General features: G+C 43.2%; 1 protein-coding gene across 2 annotated transcripts; it reads left to right on the forward strand.

Annotated features, from left to right (window-relative positions):
- Positions 1-659: 659 nt before the first annotated feature.
- On the forward strand, positions 660-13,639 carry GEM (GTP binding protein overexpressed in skeletal muscle). Of its 2 annotated transcripts, none has more exons than XM_037504156.1 (5): positions 660-723; positions 2,038-2,383; positions 9,060-9,136; positions 10,558-10,762; positions 12,289-13,639. In XM_037504156.1, the coding sequence occupies exons 2-5, from the start codon at positions 2,053-2,055 to the stop codon at positions 12,564-12,566; spliced, it is 891 nt and encodes a 296-aa protein (XP_037360053.1). In that variant the 5' UTR covers positions 660-723; positions 2,038-2,052; the 3' UTR covers positions 12,567-13,639. The 2 variants fall into 2 exon arrangements, with proteins under 2 accessions (XP_037360053.1, XP_054548083.1); XM_054692108.1 differs by having other exon boundaries at positions 9,063-9,136.
- Positions 13,640-15,205: the final 1,566 nt, after the last annotated feature.

Here is a 15,205-nt window from a genome sequence, read left to right on the forward strand (position 1 = left end):
ACTTTTCAAAACTGCCCTTTTCAAGGTCTAGGTCCCTTTCCTCACCTCTCTGGCTCCTTCTCTCTGGGGACAGAGAAGGCAGACAAAGCCTCCTGGGGCTCTCCTCTCTTCCCCTTCCAGAGAGGTGGCAGGAGGCAGGCAGAGGCTGTTTTCCTTGCAGAAGCTGCGGCCTAACACTCGCCCTGGCCACTCGGGGCGGCTGCAGCCCCATCCTAGAGCCCAAAAAACTCTCTGCGGGCCCAGCTGATTCCTGTTTTTGGCAAAGTTGGACTCACAACTCAGACCTGCCTCTTCCTCCATCCTTTATCCCGACAGCTCACAAGTGTTTTTGCTGGAAAGTGAAATTAAGTGGCATTTAGTGTATTTTTCCACCTGGTAAAAATAAAATAAAGCAAAATAAAGGAGCCAGGGATGGAGCTGGCGTTATTTTTCAAACGGGGAGAGCGGAGCCACGTGATTTGCGAGTAAACTGCTTTAGCAAAGTGGCTGCAACTCAGAGTTTGCTGCAGAGCCGCCCCCTCCCAGCGGGGGCGCTGACGTCACGGAAAAGCCCCGGCGCGGGCAGCCCGGCCCGCTATAAGCCCGGCCGCGGCGGCTGCGGGCGGCGGGCACGGACGGCGGCAGCGCTGGCACCGCGCGCGCTCCGCGGCCCCGGCAGCGCAGGGCGCAGACGCGCGGACCCACAGACACAGCGACCCACGGACGCACACCCGGCCCGGCCAAGTAAGCGGGGCGGCTCCGGAGCAGCCCTCCCGACTTCGGAGGAGAGATTGGGGAGGGAGTGGACGTTCCCAGCGCGCGCAACTTTTAAGTTCAGAGCCTTTGGAACGCGCAGTCTGCGCTGTGGTTTTCTAGTCCGGGGCTGAGTTTAAGGTGCGAAGGATGCTTTTGTCATCGGCAGCCTCCTTCGGTCAATTCTGTAGGAGCAGCACCTTGCACAGACTGTGGTTAGAGAACAGCCCTCGATGATACCGCACGCTTTTGTTGTTTGAATGCACATCGGTCAGGGGAGGCGCTGCTGTGTGATTAAAAAATCGGCCGGTCATCCTGGTTCGTGGCCGAGGTGTTGGGGTGTGGAGTGTGGGGGTGAGTGTGGGTTGGGGAGTGGCTGTGCATTTCTCACTCGCACGAAGGAGCTGCTGATTGAAATGATAACGCTTCTGTTTTATCTCTAGGCGCCTCGAAGTCCCTGCAAGGGGAGGGAGTTTTGGGAAGGGAGAGTTACAACTTTCCTTGTTGTTGAATACTATGTTAGGAGAATCTTTAGCCTTCCGTTTGCAACAGCAAGGTGAAAAACAGTTGGATCCAGGAACTCACAGTGGACAATGGTTTAATAAGAATGCAGCATTTTCTCAGCAAATATGATAGGTCTGAATGTGAGCAGGTCATTTTCCTGCCTGGAGGAAGAGGCCTGGGACAGGGATGTTTTGAAAATGATGCTGGTGGGCAGGAGGGCAGAGCTGAGGCTAGACCTCAGACAGAAATCCCCCGACCCCTCCATATGGCCTATTCAGGCAGCTGGAGAACATCAAAGCAACTTTACTAAACATGGAAGTTCCAATATGTGCTTGGCCGGTCCAGCCAGCAGGAGTGATGTCATTGCCACGTGTTCCCCACTGAGGCACAAAAGCCAGCTGGATGCTGGTGCAATTAAGAACCGGATTTAGACACCAGCAGCTAACCTGGCTGGCTGGTCCTTAGCTCCATTAACTTGTTGCTTTTCACCCGTGGAGGCAGTTGGTTCGTCCTGGCTGTCTCTGTGCCAGCTCTCAGTGGAGATCCCAAGGCTTTTTTGAGGATGGAGGAAGCCCGTGGGCAGTGGGTGATGTTAACGGTACTTTTAGCTCTTTGCAAATGACAGTCTGCCTGAGGACGGAGTTACTAAATGTGCGTGTGCGTCCCACAGAAAGCATGGGGAGTGTTTCCCTATATTAGGATTACTGGGGTGTCACCCCATGATGACTGACCTTGCGTTTGTACCCCCTGAGTCTTGCTCATGCTAAGGAATGCTAACATCTTGACCACTTTGCTCTCCAGGACCCAACCCCAACCATGACTCTGAATAATGTCACCATGCGCCAGGGCAGTGTGGGCATGCAGCCGCAGCAGCAACGCTGGAGCATCCCCGCCGATGGCAGGCACCTGATGGTCCAGAGAGAGCCGCACCATTACAGCCACCACAACCATCACTCTGCAGCCGCTCAAGACCACTGCCGCCGGAGCTGGTCCTCTGACTCCACAGACTCAGTCATCTCCTCTGAGTCGGGGAACACCTACTACCGGGTGGTTCTCATAGGGGAGCAGGGGGTGGGCAAGTCCACTCTGGCCAACATCTTTGCGGGAGTGCATGACAGTATGGACAGCGACTGCGAGGTGCTGGGAGGTAGGTGGTCCAGCCCCAGTGGGCTTCTGTCCATCACATTGGTCCTGGCAGTAAGAGTGAGTGGGTGGGTCATTTATCCGCTGAGCTGGGGATTGCCGTTATGCATTCTTCGCATTGGCGGGAGTAAAGAGTCCCGAGAAAAGCCCTGACACAGGCTTTTGGGACAGGAAAATGAAAATGTTTAGAGATAGAACCTGGACCAGAATGGGAATTTCTTTGATTCTAGCTCTGAAGGGCCTGGCAAGCAATTTGTAACACTAAATTTGGTGTTAATGACCCTGTTTTATAGGTGACTAATTAGATGTTTAGAAAATAAAGTGACTTTCTCGGGGCATAAATGCTAGTAGATTCAAGAGGCAGAACCAAGGGGTCAGGACCCCACCTCTGGCTTTTGCCAGCTCTGACCTGGACCTTTCAGAGCTACATGAAGACATTGCCTTCTTCCATGGTTATATCAAAAACCAAACCAATTTGATAAACTGCTAATGTAGACTCATTCATCACCTTGTTTCTGTCAATATTAATCTTTTGAGAGTATAAAATAGTTTAAAATTTGTGTCTCAAATAAAAATCATAATTAAAAAAAAATTTGAAGGGTAACAGCGATGATACATATGTTTGTCTAGAGTCTTCGTTTCTTAAGACAATTTTCTCTGTATTTTAAATCTCATTTAAGATATTTAAGCCTTGCTGATTTCCAAAACTGACTTGAAGTGGCATAATCTAAAAAATGCATGTATTTCTCAAATGGGTGGAAAGCCTAACAGTATATTCTGGGCAATAACGGAGGATTTTGATGTTAATGGCGTTCTTAGAGTGTCTTTCAGCCATGGCTTCCATCTTAGCAGACATAAGCAGAGTAGCTGTCTGTCCCCTTTTCAGTTGTGGAAATGAAGGAAGAATCTTCCAGTTCTTGCCTAAGTGGCATGGTCTGTGTATGTGTTGCTGGGACCCACATCCTCATTATAGAATTTCCTAAGTAGTTTTGTGGTGTCTCCTTCACCCTCCCCTTGAAGCGTAGGGGTCCTTTTCCTTCTTCACTGCCGTCGGCCCGTTTCTGTTGAACATTTTTCCTCTTTACTGTCTCCAATGTCAGGGAATTCTCTGCTTTAAGAGAAAGCTCAGAAACTGGGCTCTAAGTGATGACTCATTGATGTAACATTGATTCCGCACTTCCGGAATCTCGGGGACAATAGCTAAACAAGAGTCAAGGGGGAAATTGAACAAGAATTGTATCATTGATTTTTCTCTTTCTAAAGGCTGGTGGGTGATGTTGCTCTAGGAAAAAGGAAAGAAAGAACTAACTTGTAGAATAAACATTTATAATGGGAAAGGCACTTTATTGGGTACCTGAGATTTGCTATTATTTCAGTCCTTACAATTTCTGTGGTCTTATGAGTGAACTCAGGGAGACCAAGTGGCTTATCTAGAATCACTCAGTGGAGCAACTGGATGAGAATTTGGGATTTTATTATCTTTGTTTGGTGTTTTTCTCATTCTGTCATCGATGGGGAACCTACTGTGCCAGACACATATAAACTGATAATATTTACAAAAGTCATACCAAATTTGCTGTTCATGTCCCTGTTTTATAGTTGACTAAGTAGATGTTCGTGAAGTCAAGTGACTTACCAGGGCGTAAACGCTAGTGCCTGATGTGGTGAGGGATTCAAACTTATTTGTGGTTGAACTCAAATCCTGTGTTCTTTTAAAGTACCCTGCAGCCCCTGGGTTTAGTCCAAATGCTGTCAAGTCCTGTGGCACTTTGGGCTGTCAGCCACATGCCTGGCACTGTGCCAGTGATGGATAAGGTGGTGCAGCCTGCCCTCTTAGGAGGAAGCTGTGTCAGTGGCTGTAATTCAGAACAGGGTGAAATTAATGAACACCTTAAGAAGTAATACTAAAGTGCTTTGGGGATTGACATAAGAAAGAGAGCAACTGAAAGTTGTCTTTTTTTGTTTTGCTCTTTTTTAAGATTGAGGAATTGAAAAGTTAACAGAGTGGACTTTAGAAAATGCTTGTCGGTCAGCGTGGAGTGGTACTCATCCAGAGAAGGATGGTATCCCCACGGGTATTGCGTGGAAAGACCAAATCTCCTGGAATTTGGGAAGACAGACTTCTGTATTCAGGAAACTTCTTTGTTTAGTAGGGGGGGAATATTTTATCTCCTCAAATAGTCTTTGACAGACTCTCCTCAGCGTCTCAGGTAACCCATACTATCCAAAGTGTCCTATTTGAATAATTTAATTTATAAATTTATACCACCTAGGACTATATCCCTGATCTGAAGACAGCTTTTGCTATCACTAGTTGACTTTATATTTCCCAAAAAGGAGGATTCCCTAAGGCATACCCCTCCATTGTTGTTTAATTCAGCAGTAAACATAAGGGAAAAAAATCTACATAATATTCTCATCATTACTGCTAATAGAGATGGATGTTATGGTTATATTATAATAATCTTATACCTCTCTGGACATAGGTCATGCCATTCATTAATTTCTGAACTGTTCCTGAACATATACTGTGGGTCTTAGTGAGGCCCTGTGGGGACACACCATGCAGAGGTGCTTACAGTAAGCAGCGGAGGTCAGATCAACTATAGATCAAGATCGGATGTCAGAAGTGTTCTGAAAAGAGGAACAAGGATAGTGCTGTCAGAATTCAGAGGGGACAGGTCACTTCTGGCTGTGCAAAACAGAAAATTGTTCCCAGAAGAGCTGTCTCTGAGCTGGGGCCTTAAGACAGCTAGGACTTGTAAACTCTGACATAGGTGTGAGGGCCGTGCACACACACAGGTAGTACAGAAAAGAACCAAGCTTGCAATGTGCAGCGGGTTTGGACACCAGCTGTTAGGACTTTGCTGTGCTCGTGCATAGGTACTTAACCTCCTCAAGCTTCCTCATTAGTAAAATAGGAAACACACTACTTAGCGTAGTAGGATTAAAAAAGATATGTATTCAGCATGTAACGTATGCCTGGTAGGTCATAAGCACAGAATAGCATAAGTTAGAGCCAATTCTGAACCTTCCTTTCTGGGCTGATCTTACAAAACTGGCACTTTTATTGCCTGTGGTCTTTCCACCTGGTCCTGCTTGGCTGGGACCCAGTGAGACACTAGAGCAGACGTGAACACTATGGGAGGGAATGTTTAGAGGAGGTGTTTCTTTTAATCTTCGGGGAATCTGTTTGCCTATGAAAACTGAAATCAGTAGAGTTTTTATTCATGGGAGGGAGCCTTAGAGGGGCAACTTGTGAGAGGATTTCTGTGCCTTTTTTTTTTTTTTTTAAAGATTTATTTATTTATTTATTCATACAAGCACTGGATACAGTCAGAAGCGCGGGAGGGTGAGAGAATTCACCAGAGCCAGAGCGGGGAGCAGAGCAGGCAGAATGACAAAGTACACTGCTGAGGGGAGCAGCAGGCGGCAGGAGAGGTCTGCACACCATGTGGGACCCTCGCCCGGTGAGGGGCTGGGGATCAAACCAGTGTTGCAGAGGCTGCAGAGGCTGCGGGCAGCTTCGCAACCCAGCGCTCAACCACTGCACCACCGGGGAGGCCCTTCGCTGCCTTTTCTTTTCTTTCTTTATTTTTTTAAATAAATTTTATTTTTATATTCCCCATACAATTGCAACCCCCTTATTTTGACCCCAATCCCTCCCCTCCCCAGCCCCCATCCCCCATAGAGTGTCTCTGGTTCATAGTTGTTTGTTGATTTTGATTTTCACTTTCTTATAGTTATTCATTTTCCTGGTCCCTTATTTAAGTTTTCTAGATTCCTGCTATGAGTGAGACCATCCGGTGTTTTTCTTTTCCTTTATGGCTTATTTCACTGAGCATGATCCCTTCCAGTGCCATCCATGTTGCTGCAAATTGCATGTGTTTATCTTTTTTGATTGCTGAGTAATATTCCATGGTGTATATGTACCACATCTTCTTGAGTCAATTTTGGGGAGAAGGGACCTCCTCCATGCACAGTAGGGAGAGGGGTCAAAAGAAGAAAGAAATTAGGTGCACTAGTCCACAGAAAATGGCTACAGACCACAAGCTCCCAATCATAGTGAATAGAAACCCCACCCCACCCCATCAGGGTGGTCTTTCTTACTGTAGAGAGTATGCATATGTACCCCAGCCTTTCTCTAGAGCACTTATGAAATGAGGACTTCCTGACCTGCCTTCACAAGCCCTGTTTACAAGCCTTTCTGATGTACCTTAATCTAGGGCAAATTACAAAGGACTGTCTATCTAGAGTCTTATCTATTGTACTACTTCCCCTTTCCTCCTTTGATTAGCACTTGAAAGGGCTAAAAGATTAGCAGCCCAGGAAGAGAAACCTGAAGGTTTTGTTTACTGGCAGCCTCTCTCCTAGAATGCAGAAGGCTGCCTTGAAGAATGCTTTGTGTATTTGCAGAATCTTTGGGGTGTGTAGCCAGAGGCCATACAAAGCCAGGTGTGGGGCTTTTGCACAAAGCAGGGTAGAAAAGTATTGTCTTAGCCTCCTGGGTTTCCAACACAATTTTCAGGCAGAGGTAAGTCTAGACAGAATGATCCTGTTAGGAGCTTCATGCATAGCAAGGCATTTTGACTACTTTGCAGCTGTAATCCTCAGTTTACTTTCTCTAGCCTTGTTCTGGTAGCCCTTAAACCAAGAGTAAGTTTAAGTTTACTTTTTCCCTCTGCTATTAGGATACAGTATGTTTCCATTTGAACTACTGGTGATTCAAGCAAGTCCCACGTACCTGCTTTTGTGTGAATGGTGCATTGAGAGCAGAGACAGTGCTTTATTGAGTTTTCTGAGTGTAGAGAGAAAAGAGTAAAAACTCACAATGATAAGGGGCTGTCAGCCCTCCTTTATCTGGCTCTGATGATTACCATCTTGTATTAGGGTCCCTGTTGAAGTAGTATTGTTAGGGGGAAAGGATGTCCTGAGATAATCTCATACAGGCTTTGTGGACCCCACCCCCACTCCAGACTAAAGCCATCAGGACATTGGGAAAGACAAATCCCATCACCACCAAGGGGAGGGTGGCTGGGACCTGAGGGTGGAGTTGGGCAGCCAGGTTGTATATAAAAACCAAACACGTAGGCCTTGGGCTCTCTCTGGCTCGTGATCGCTCGCCTCCTGGCTTCACCGCTCCTGGCTGGCGGCGAACTCTGAGAGTGCCATTTTGGGATTCCTGATCGGCGGATTGGGTAGGACTCATTTAAAACTTTGTCTCCCACTTTTCTCCCAGAGCTGTACATTTCCTCATTTCCCCTTCCCTTGTAAATAAACCTTTTATTAACCTTTCACGTGTGCCTGCAGTAGAGCATTGATAAGTCCTTTTAAGCGCGCGGGTGAGGACCCACAGTCAGGCACCCCGTTTTGTATCGGGGTTGCTCTACAACAGTATGAAACTGTACTCTCCAGTAAGTCAAAGTGCACCCACTGGGATCCCATTCATGCTTCATATTGGGCATGCAAACATGATGTGCACAACAGGCCCCCAGTGGGTAACAATTACCATTGATTAAAGAATGACACCAAAGGAGGTGAGGTGGCAGAACTGACAGAAAGAACCATCTGTAGTTAACTTTTCATTTGTCCATGTTTTCCTTCCTGTCCTTCTCCTGATTCCAATTCTTTTTTTTTATTTTTTTAAAATAAATTTTATTTTTATATTCCCCATACAATTGCAATCCCCTGATTCCAATTCTTAAATGAGGAACACTAAACCTGGAACATTGCTTTTTATAAACGCTTCATTGTTATAAAACAGAAATACCCCAAAGAGATTCCAGGCAAAAGGAATAAGGAAAATGATAAAAATTATGATGAAATAATTTTTAAATGATGAAATTCACAACATATGCTATTTTGTAATTTACATATACAAAACATATACCCCATAGTGAAAATGGAAATCTTGCAAAAATCCAAGTTAAGCCCCATTTCTCTGCACACTTTTCCCCTCCCTACCATGCACTAATTTTTTTAGGCTGGAGCTGCTTTGGCCCATTCTACTGTATTTACCCTTCCCCTACACTCATCTGGGCTCAAATGCTGGGAGGAAAGTTTCCATGACCAAGCAGAGTTGGCTGTGCTTCTGTTGTGCTCAAAATGGAAAAACAAGCCCATGTATTCCTAGAAAACTGTTTTTTTTTTTTAAGGATGAAAACTAGCCCAAACAGGGGTAGTTTCAAGATTTTTTTTTCACATGTCATAAAAGAGGAGAAAAGTCACTGCACTCAAAGTTCGTGATGTTGCTGGGGGGTGTGTAGTAACCCCTGAGGGAATCGCCTTGTGAGGCTTGTGAACTGGCTTGGAGTTCCACTGGGAATGAGTGTTTTCTCATCATTATCCATTGAGTCTGAATCAAAAATCCCAGTGTGAGTTTATCTCATGAAGGGTTTTCCTAGATAAGAGTCCAGGGATGAGGAAAATGGTTGCCTTTCACTTCATGGGACTCAGTGACACACTTTCAGAAGATGCAGGCATTCTGCTCAGTAGGTGCTGGGGGTATATATACACAGAATGTGTGGGTGGTGATTTAAACGGTAATTTACCTTTGAATGTTTAGCTGAATGTTTACATAATTAATTGCATATTTAGTAAGTTTATTTTCTTAAATAATTTTCAATGTGACCTTAGAATACGGTTTATTTGCCTTACTCCAATGTTCTTTTTTTTCCTAGAAGATACTTATGAGCGGACGCTGATTGTTGATGGGGAAAGTGCCACAATTATACTCCTGGACATGTGGGAAAATAAGGTATGCAGGGCTTGTAGTTCTTTATCAGTCCTTTAGGGCTTGCCTTCCGGTGGGCTGTTCGGGGCGAGCATGACCCTGCCCTTTTTGGTGTTCCTGATAAGGTGGGCTCATTTTCCTGATTAAAAGCATTTACTTCTGAAGTATGAGAGGATTCTAAAGAATAGGTCATTCACAAATGAGCTCTGAATAACAGATAAGAAAAATACAAAAATGCACGTTTGTATTAGGCGAAGCGCCAACAAGTATGGGTGATAATTTTATTTAAAAAAATTATTTTGAAGATTTATTTATTTATTTATACAAGTACTGGGCACAGTCAGAAGCATGGGGGGGGGGTGAGAGAATCCACTAGAGCCAGAGCGGACAACAGAACAGGCAGACCGACGAAATACACTTCTGAGGGGAGCAGCGGGCGCGGCAGGCGAGGTCTGTGGCACCATGTGGGACCCTCGCCGGCGGCCGGGGATTGAACAGCTCAACCGCTGCACCGCCAGGGGAGGCCCTTATTTAAAAATATTTTTTAGACTTATTTAAATTTTCTTACATCTTTATTTTTGTACAGTATTTGATTTCTCACTGCAGGTGTAGTCCCCATAATTTTCCCACTACCATGACACCCATGAAATGTCACCATAGTGCCTTGTGCTCTTTCCTCCCCTATTTTGACCCTTCTCTCTCTCTCCCCTGCTGTATGCCTCAGATCTATAGTTTTCCTGTAAGTTTTGTCTTTTCTCCTGACCTTTTGTTTGGTTTCCCTATATTTCACCTTAAGTAGAAACTATTTGATATTTTTCTTTTTCTTTCTGACTTACTTCACTTAGCATAATCCCTTCCAGCCCATCCATGTTGCTATGAATGACAAGAGTTTATCTTTTTTTGTTTGGTGAGTGGTATTCCATAGTGTATATATACTACATCTTGATTGTGGGTGATAATTTTAAATTATATCAAATCATATTATATGAAGTTGACACTCTCAATACTAGACTTCAACATTTGCTTTTCAAAGATTTTGGGCTCCTGGTTATATATGCTAGACATTTTGTTTATTGAAAATCCTTATGAAAGGATTCATAATTTCATCACTAGGGTACACAAAAGAAGTTTTTGGAACTCAGAATTGTAATATCAATAGAAATTGGAAATGACATTTGGTAAAGTAGTTGTACAATTTATCAACTCAGAGTGTTGGAGGAATTGGAAAGATATTTTGGCCATGTAGGTCTTTATAGCCACCTGACATTTTATTGGCAGGAAAGAGCGATGCATTTTTGTGAGTTGGATTAAGTTTTCTTCTGTTCTCATATTGTCTTGGGTACTTTTGGATTTGCATATTGTTTTTTTTTTTTTTTTTTTTTGCAAATTGGGTGCTCATTTGCCAGACCAACCTGAATTCATGGAAGATCTTCTCATTTCATTAGGGGGAGAATGAATGGCTCCGAGACCACTGTATGCAAGTCGGGGATGCCTACTTGATTGTCTACTCTATCACAGACCGTGCCAGCTTCGAGAAGGCATCTGAGCTGCGAATCCAGCTCCGCAGAGCCCGACAGACAGAGGACATTCCTATAATTTTGGTCGGCAACAAAAGTGACCTGGTGCGATGCCGGGAAGTATCTGTATCAGGTAAAAGAAGTGGTGCCATTACCACAGAACCTCTATGTTCCTTCAGACAGGTACTCTTTCCTTTCTCTTTCATGAAGGTAGAATCAGACTCATTAAAATATTACTTGGAGTTTTATGTCTGCTCTAAGACTCCTGTCTTCTCAGTTGATCATCTCTGTTCTGGTTGTTGCTCTCTTGTCCATCTGGCCTACCTGCAGGATTTAATCTCTTTATTCCCAAGGGTTTCTCTTGACGATTGTGACTAGGGATTTACTGGTAGTCCCCACCCAACCTTGTTCTCTCTCTTCTTCAGAGAGATCTCAGGAGTTTAGTGAAGGTAGCATCTTCATGCTCTGGTTTCGGGGAACTCTGAGAATTTCATTGAGAATAAAAATTCTACTTGGCTGCTTCTGGTTCCTTTAGACCCTAGAGATACCCTCTTACCTCCTACTCTTTGCTTCCTAAATTTCATTCAAGGCATCAGTCTGATCCATGTATGCTTTTTCATACTTAGTTCAGGGATGATTTCTGTTTGCTGAGTGGGCGCTCAAGTGCTTGTCGGGCCCTTGAGATTTTATTTTTCTAATATAGATTTGGTGCCTATATTTGGTCCCCATAATGTATGGCAAAAAATAAAATACTGTACTGCAGACCCAGATCAAGAGAAAGGAACCTGATAAAAATGAAATGTACACAGTTAATTTGGGAATGTCTTATTCCTAGCAAATAAATACGTACAGTAATCTTTTTTCCAAACCATAACTTGGACACAAGGATGTAGAACATAATAAAACACTTGATACTGAGACTGTTCTAGAGAAACTGGTTTGTATAGTTTGCTATGACTATATTAAAAACTTTTTTTTGAAAGAGAGGAAACCAAATAGTAGAATTTTTATTTTCAATTTAGGAGACCAGGTCAGGAGACAAAGTTAAAAATGAGTTTGAACATGAAACACACCTGAAAACACACCTGCTACCGTCTTCATGAACCTCCTCAAACTTTCAGAAGAACCCCACTCCCCTCAGTTTCTTCATCTGTCTGAAAAGGACATGTGCTTTTTCAATATTGTTGTGAACATTAAAAAAAATGTTTATAAAGCATTTAACCTAGTTCCCAGCACATAGTAAGTGCAATAGGTTAAGGCTATAATTTTTATTTTATTTTATTTTATTTTTTTTTTGTGGGACCCTCACCGGTGGCCGGGGATCGAACTGGCGCTGCAGAGGCTGCGGGCAGCTTCTCAACCCAGCGCTCAACCGCAGTGCCACCAAGGGAGGCCCTGTAATTTTTATTATAATTAATACTTTCTTTGAAATTGGACCTTCATATATTATGATGCACCAGATCTAAAGCATATTTCTTCCTGGGAGACTGCTTCTATTTATGCCCAGGGAGGACATGTGTCACATGGCCTCCTACATCCACTGTGTGAATGACTTAGAGTTACCTTGAGGAAAATTTAAAATCAGGCATCATCTGTGAGCCATGTAGGACCATACTCTGCAGAGCCTCTGACTTTCATCTCCCTTCCTTTCCTTGCCAGAAGGGAGAGCGTGTGCTGTCGTGTTCGACTGCAAGTTCATTGAGACCTCTGCAGCTGTCCAACACAATGTGAAGGAGCTGTTTGAGGGCATCGTGCGACAGGTCCGCCTCCGGAGAGACAGCAAAGAGAAGAATGAGCGACGGCTGGCTTACCAGAAAAGGAGGGAGAGCATTCCCAGGAAAGCCAGGCGCTTCTGGGGCAAGATTGTTGCCAAAAACAACAAGAATATGGCCTTCAAGCTCAAATCCAAATCCTGCCATGACCTGTCAGTGCTCTAGGCACACAGTCACTGAGATGTCCTCCCGATGGACATCATTGAAGGTCATTGGGACCAGTGATCTATATTAGATTGGATCCTTACATATTGTTAGATGTGGCTTCCCCTAGTGCAGCTTTTGGAAATTGACATGTCAGCCTCAAGGACACCATAATGCATGGGAAATGAAAGATCTTTGTAAAGTGTCAATATTTATTTACAAGGGAAAGCCTGACCTTGCTACTTGAACACCCAAGACTCATCAGAGGCCATGTTTCGTGTTCACAATGTGTTTCCACTCTCCTTTGGATGGTAAAGAATTGAAACCTGCAAAAGAATGCCTAGAACAAAAACATTTCATTATTACCAGTTTTGAACAATGTTCTGATAGGTGAATTTGAGGTCAATGGGTCATAAGCAAATGTAGGAAAGCTGTGAAAAGTTTTATTCAAAGGAGAGAGAACTTCTTTCTTTGTATGTTATATTCATGGAGTGAGGATTGTAGAACTGGGCTCATCATGAGTGTCATTGCTCCATCAAGCTGTGAAAAGAAATGATGGACCTCGCTGGAAACTAAAGCTTAGAAAACAACTTTTGTTTAGAGTCTACAGTTGGGGATCCAGAAATTTGCAGAATTGGGAACTGATATACCTTTTGTGGGTTCAAAATTATATCTTCTCTGTCTTGTAATTTTTTATTTAGGGAGAAATTCTTTTAATCAGATTCTACTTAGGCAAAGCACCTTTATGTTTCATTATTTTTAAAAGCATAGAGTCATCATAAAAATATTTTTTAAATCAGAATGATTGATAACCTGGAGTGCAAGATGCCAAATTTTTAAATATAATCAAAAGAACTGAATTTTTATATAACACAAAACATGAAGACTTCCAGTGCTTTGGGTTGACCCTTGAATGTCACAGCTCTGCTCTATTTATTATTATTTTGCAAAGTAACCATTTTAACATTTGATAAAGCATATTTATGAACATATTTCTTAATAAGAAAAATGTCCATTTTATTACCATTTTCTATCTTTTTCAGAATATGCAAGTTTTTACCTATATGTCTTATATTAAAGAAATAAAATCTTTGGGGGAAAAAAGCATTCTTAAATGTTTTTTCTTTCTAAACAAGATGGCTATAACTTGTGATATAGCATTATAAATTAATATGCCTGGTCTTTTCATTCTTTTCGCCAGCAATAGCCTAGACATGATCTGTTTTAGGAGTATCTCTGACATCTCTCCTTTGGAATGATGGTCCACAGAAATGCAAAGTTATTTTTGGCTGAAAGAAGTGGAAGTATTTGGGGTCATCTAAATGCTAAGTTACAGTAAAATCCAGATTGATCTTTTACTTTGGCCTGGCAAATTCCTGACTGAACAGATGGTCCTCGATTTGTTCCCTAAAGGCTCACGGTCCTAGGCTTGACTAAAGCATTAGAGGAAATTAGAAAGGATTAAAAAAAAAAAAAAGGAAATTGGTGATTTTCAGCCTGAGATCTAGCCAGGCAGGTCTTTAACTAAATATTCCTCTCTGACATTAATGCGGTTTGATGTTAATCACGTGGCGTCAGTCCAGTGGCCGTGTGTGATGCTTTTGCTGGAATAGAACTTCGTAGTGTTCTCCCTTCACATCTCTGCCCCTGCTATACCTGCTTTCACACTTCTCTCCTTGCCTTTTTGAGTTTGTAGTCACACACTGAAAGTGACAATCGCAGGACCGCCATGTTGTGTAAAGCAACACAATTTTGAAAACCATCTCTGTTCAGGATTTTTTTCCTCTTTCTCCCTTCTCCAAGTTGAGAGTGAAGGTTCTCATCTGTTTGCACTTTACATCTTTGAAATACACAAACAAAATAAGCAAGTGATAAAAGTTTTGGGTTGCACAGGCCTGGGGTCAATACTGGCTGTGCCATCTCACATCACTGTGTGTTTGGGGTAAAGATTAAAAACCTCTCCAACCATCAGTTTTCTGTTTGGCAAAATGTTTGTACTGTGCCACTTTATGACAGACCTACTTAGTACCTGTTTTTACTAACCAATAAAACGGAAAGAGGAATTCCCTTTTTACAATAAAAGGTGAAAAGCAAAATTAGTGCTGTGTGTTTTGCTGCAGTTGTCAAAGAGGCAGCGAGCACCCTCATCAGCTAGAGTGGCCCCACCAAACCCCATCCTGGGAGCTGCTTTAACTGGCTGTGTATCATGTTGTTCTTGTTTTTACTATTTGGTAGTGTAACTTTAGGCTTTATGTGTTACTCGGGCAGGTTGTTTTTTGGATCTGGGAATGTTCAAAAATTTTTCCATATATATGAATGGTAATTACCTCTTCACTTTTTACCATTGCAGCTAACAAAAGGTTTCATAGGAATGCTCCACTTTAAGACAGCAGGGAAACCTGTATCTGCCTTGTAATGTCATGAGATTAATGTCTTTTAATCTGCTGTACTTTATTTATTTATTTTTTTTTAATAGAGGCATGTTTGTTTGTTTATTTATTTATTTGTTTGTTTGTTTGTTTTGTTTTTGTTTATACATGCACTGGGTACAGTCAGAAGCGCGGGAGGGTGAGAGAATTCACCAGAGCCAGAGTGGGGAGCAGAGCAGGCAGGCAGAAGGACCGAAGTACACTGCTGAGGGAGCAGCGGGCCGCAGGAGA

This window comes from Talpa occidentalis, unplaced genomic scaffold (genome assembly GCF_014898055.3).
Source record: "Talpa occidentalis isolate TD23 unplaced genomic scaffold, MPIMG_talOcc4v2.1, whole genome shotgun sequence".
Taxonomy (NCBI): Eukaryota; Metazoa; Chordata; class Mammalia; order Eulipotyphla; family Talpidae; genus Talpa; species Talpa occidentalis.

Excerpts from the sequence above, each read along its gene's own strand:
- GEM (XM_037504156.1), top strand. The coding sequence starts at position 2,053 with ATGACTCTGAATAATGTCACCATGCGCCAGGGCAGTGTGGGCATGCAG. Across the intron at positions 2,384-9,059 it reads CGACTGCGAGGTGCTGGGAG|AAGATACTTATGAGCGGACG; the intron begins GTAGGTGGTCCA and ends TTTTTTTCCTAG. Across the intron at positions 10,763-12,288 it reads CCGGGAAGTATCTGTATCAG|AAGGGAGAGCGTGTGCTGTC; the intron begins GTAAAAGAAGTG and ends TTTCCTTGCCAG.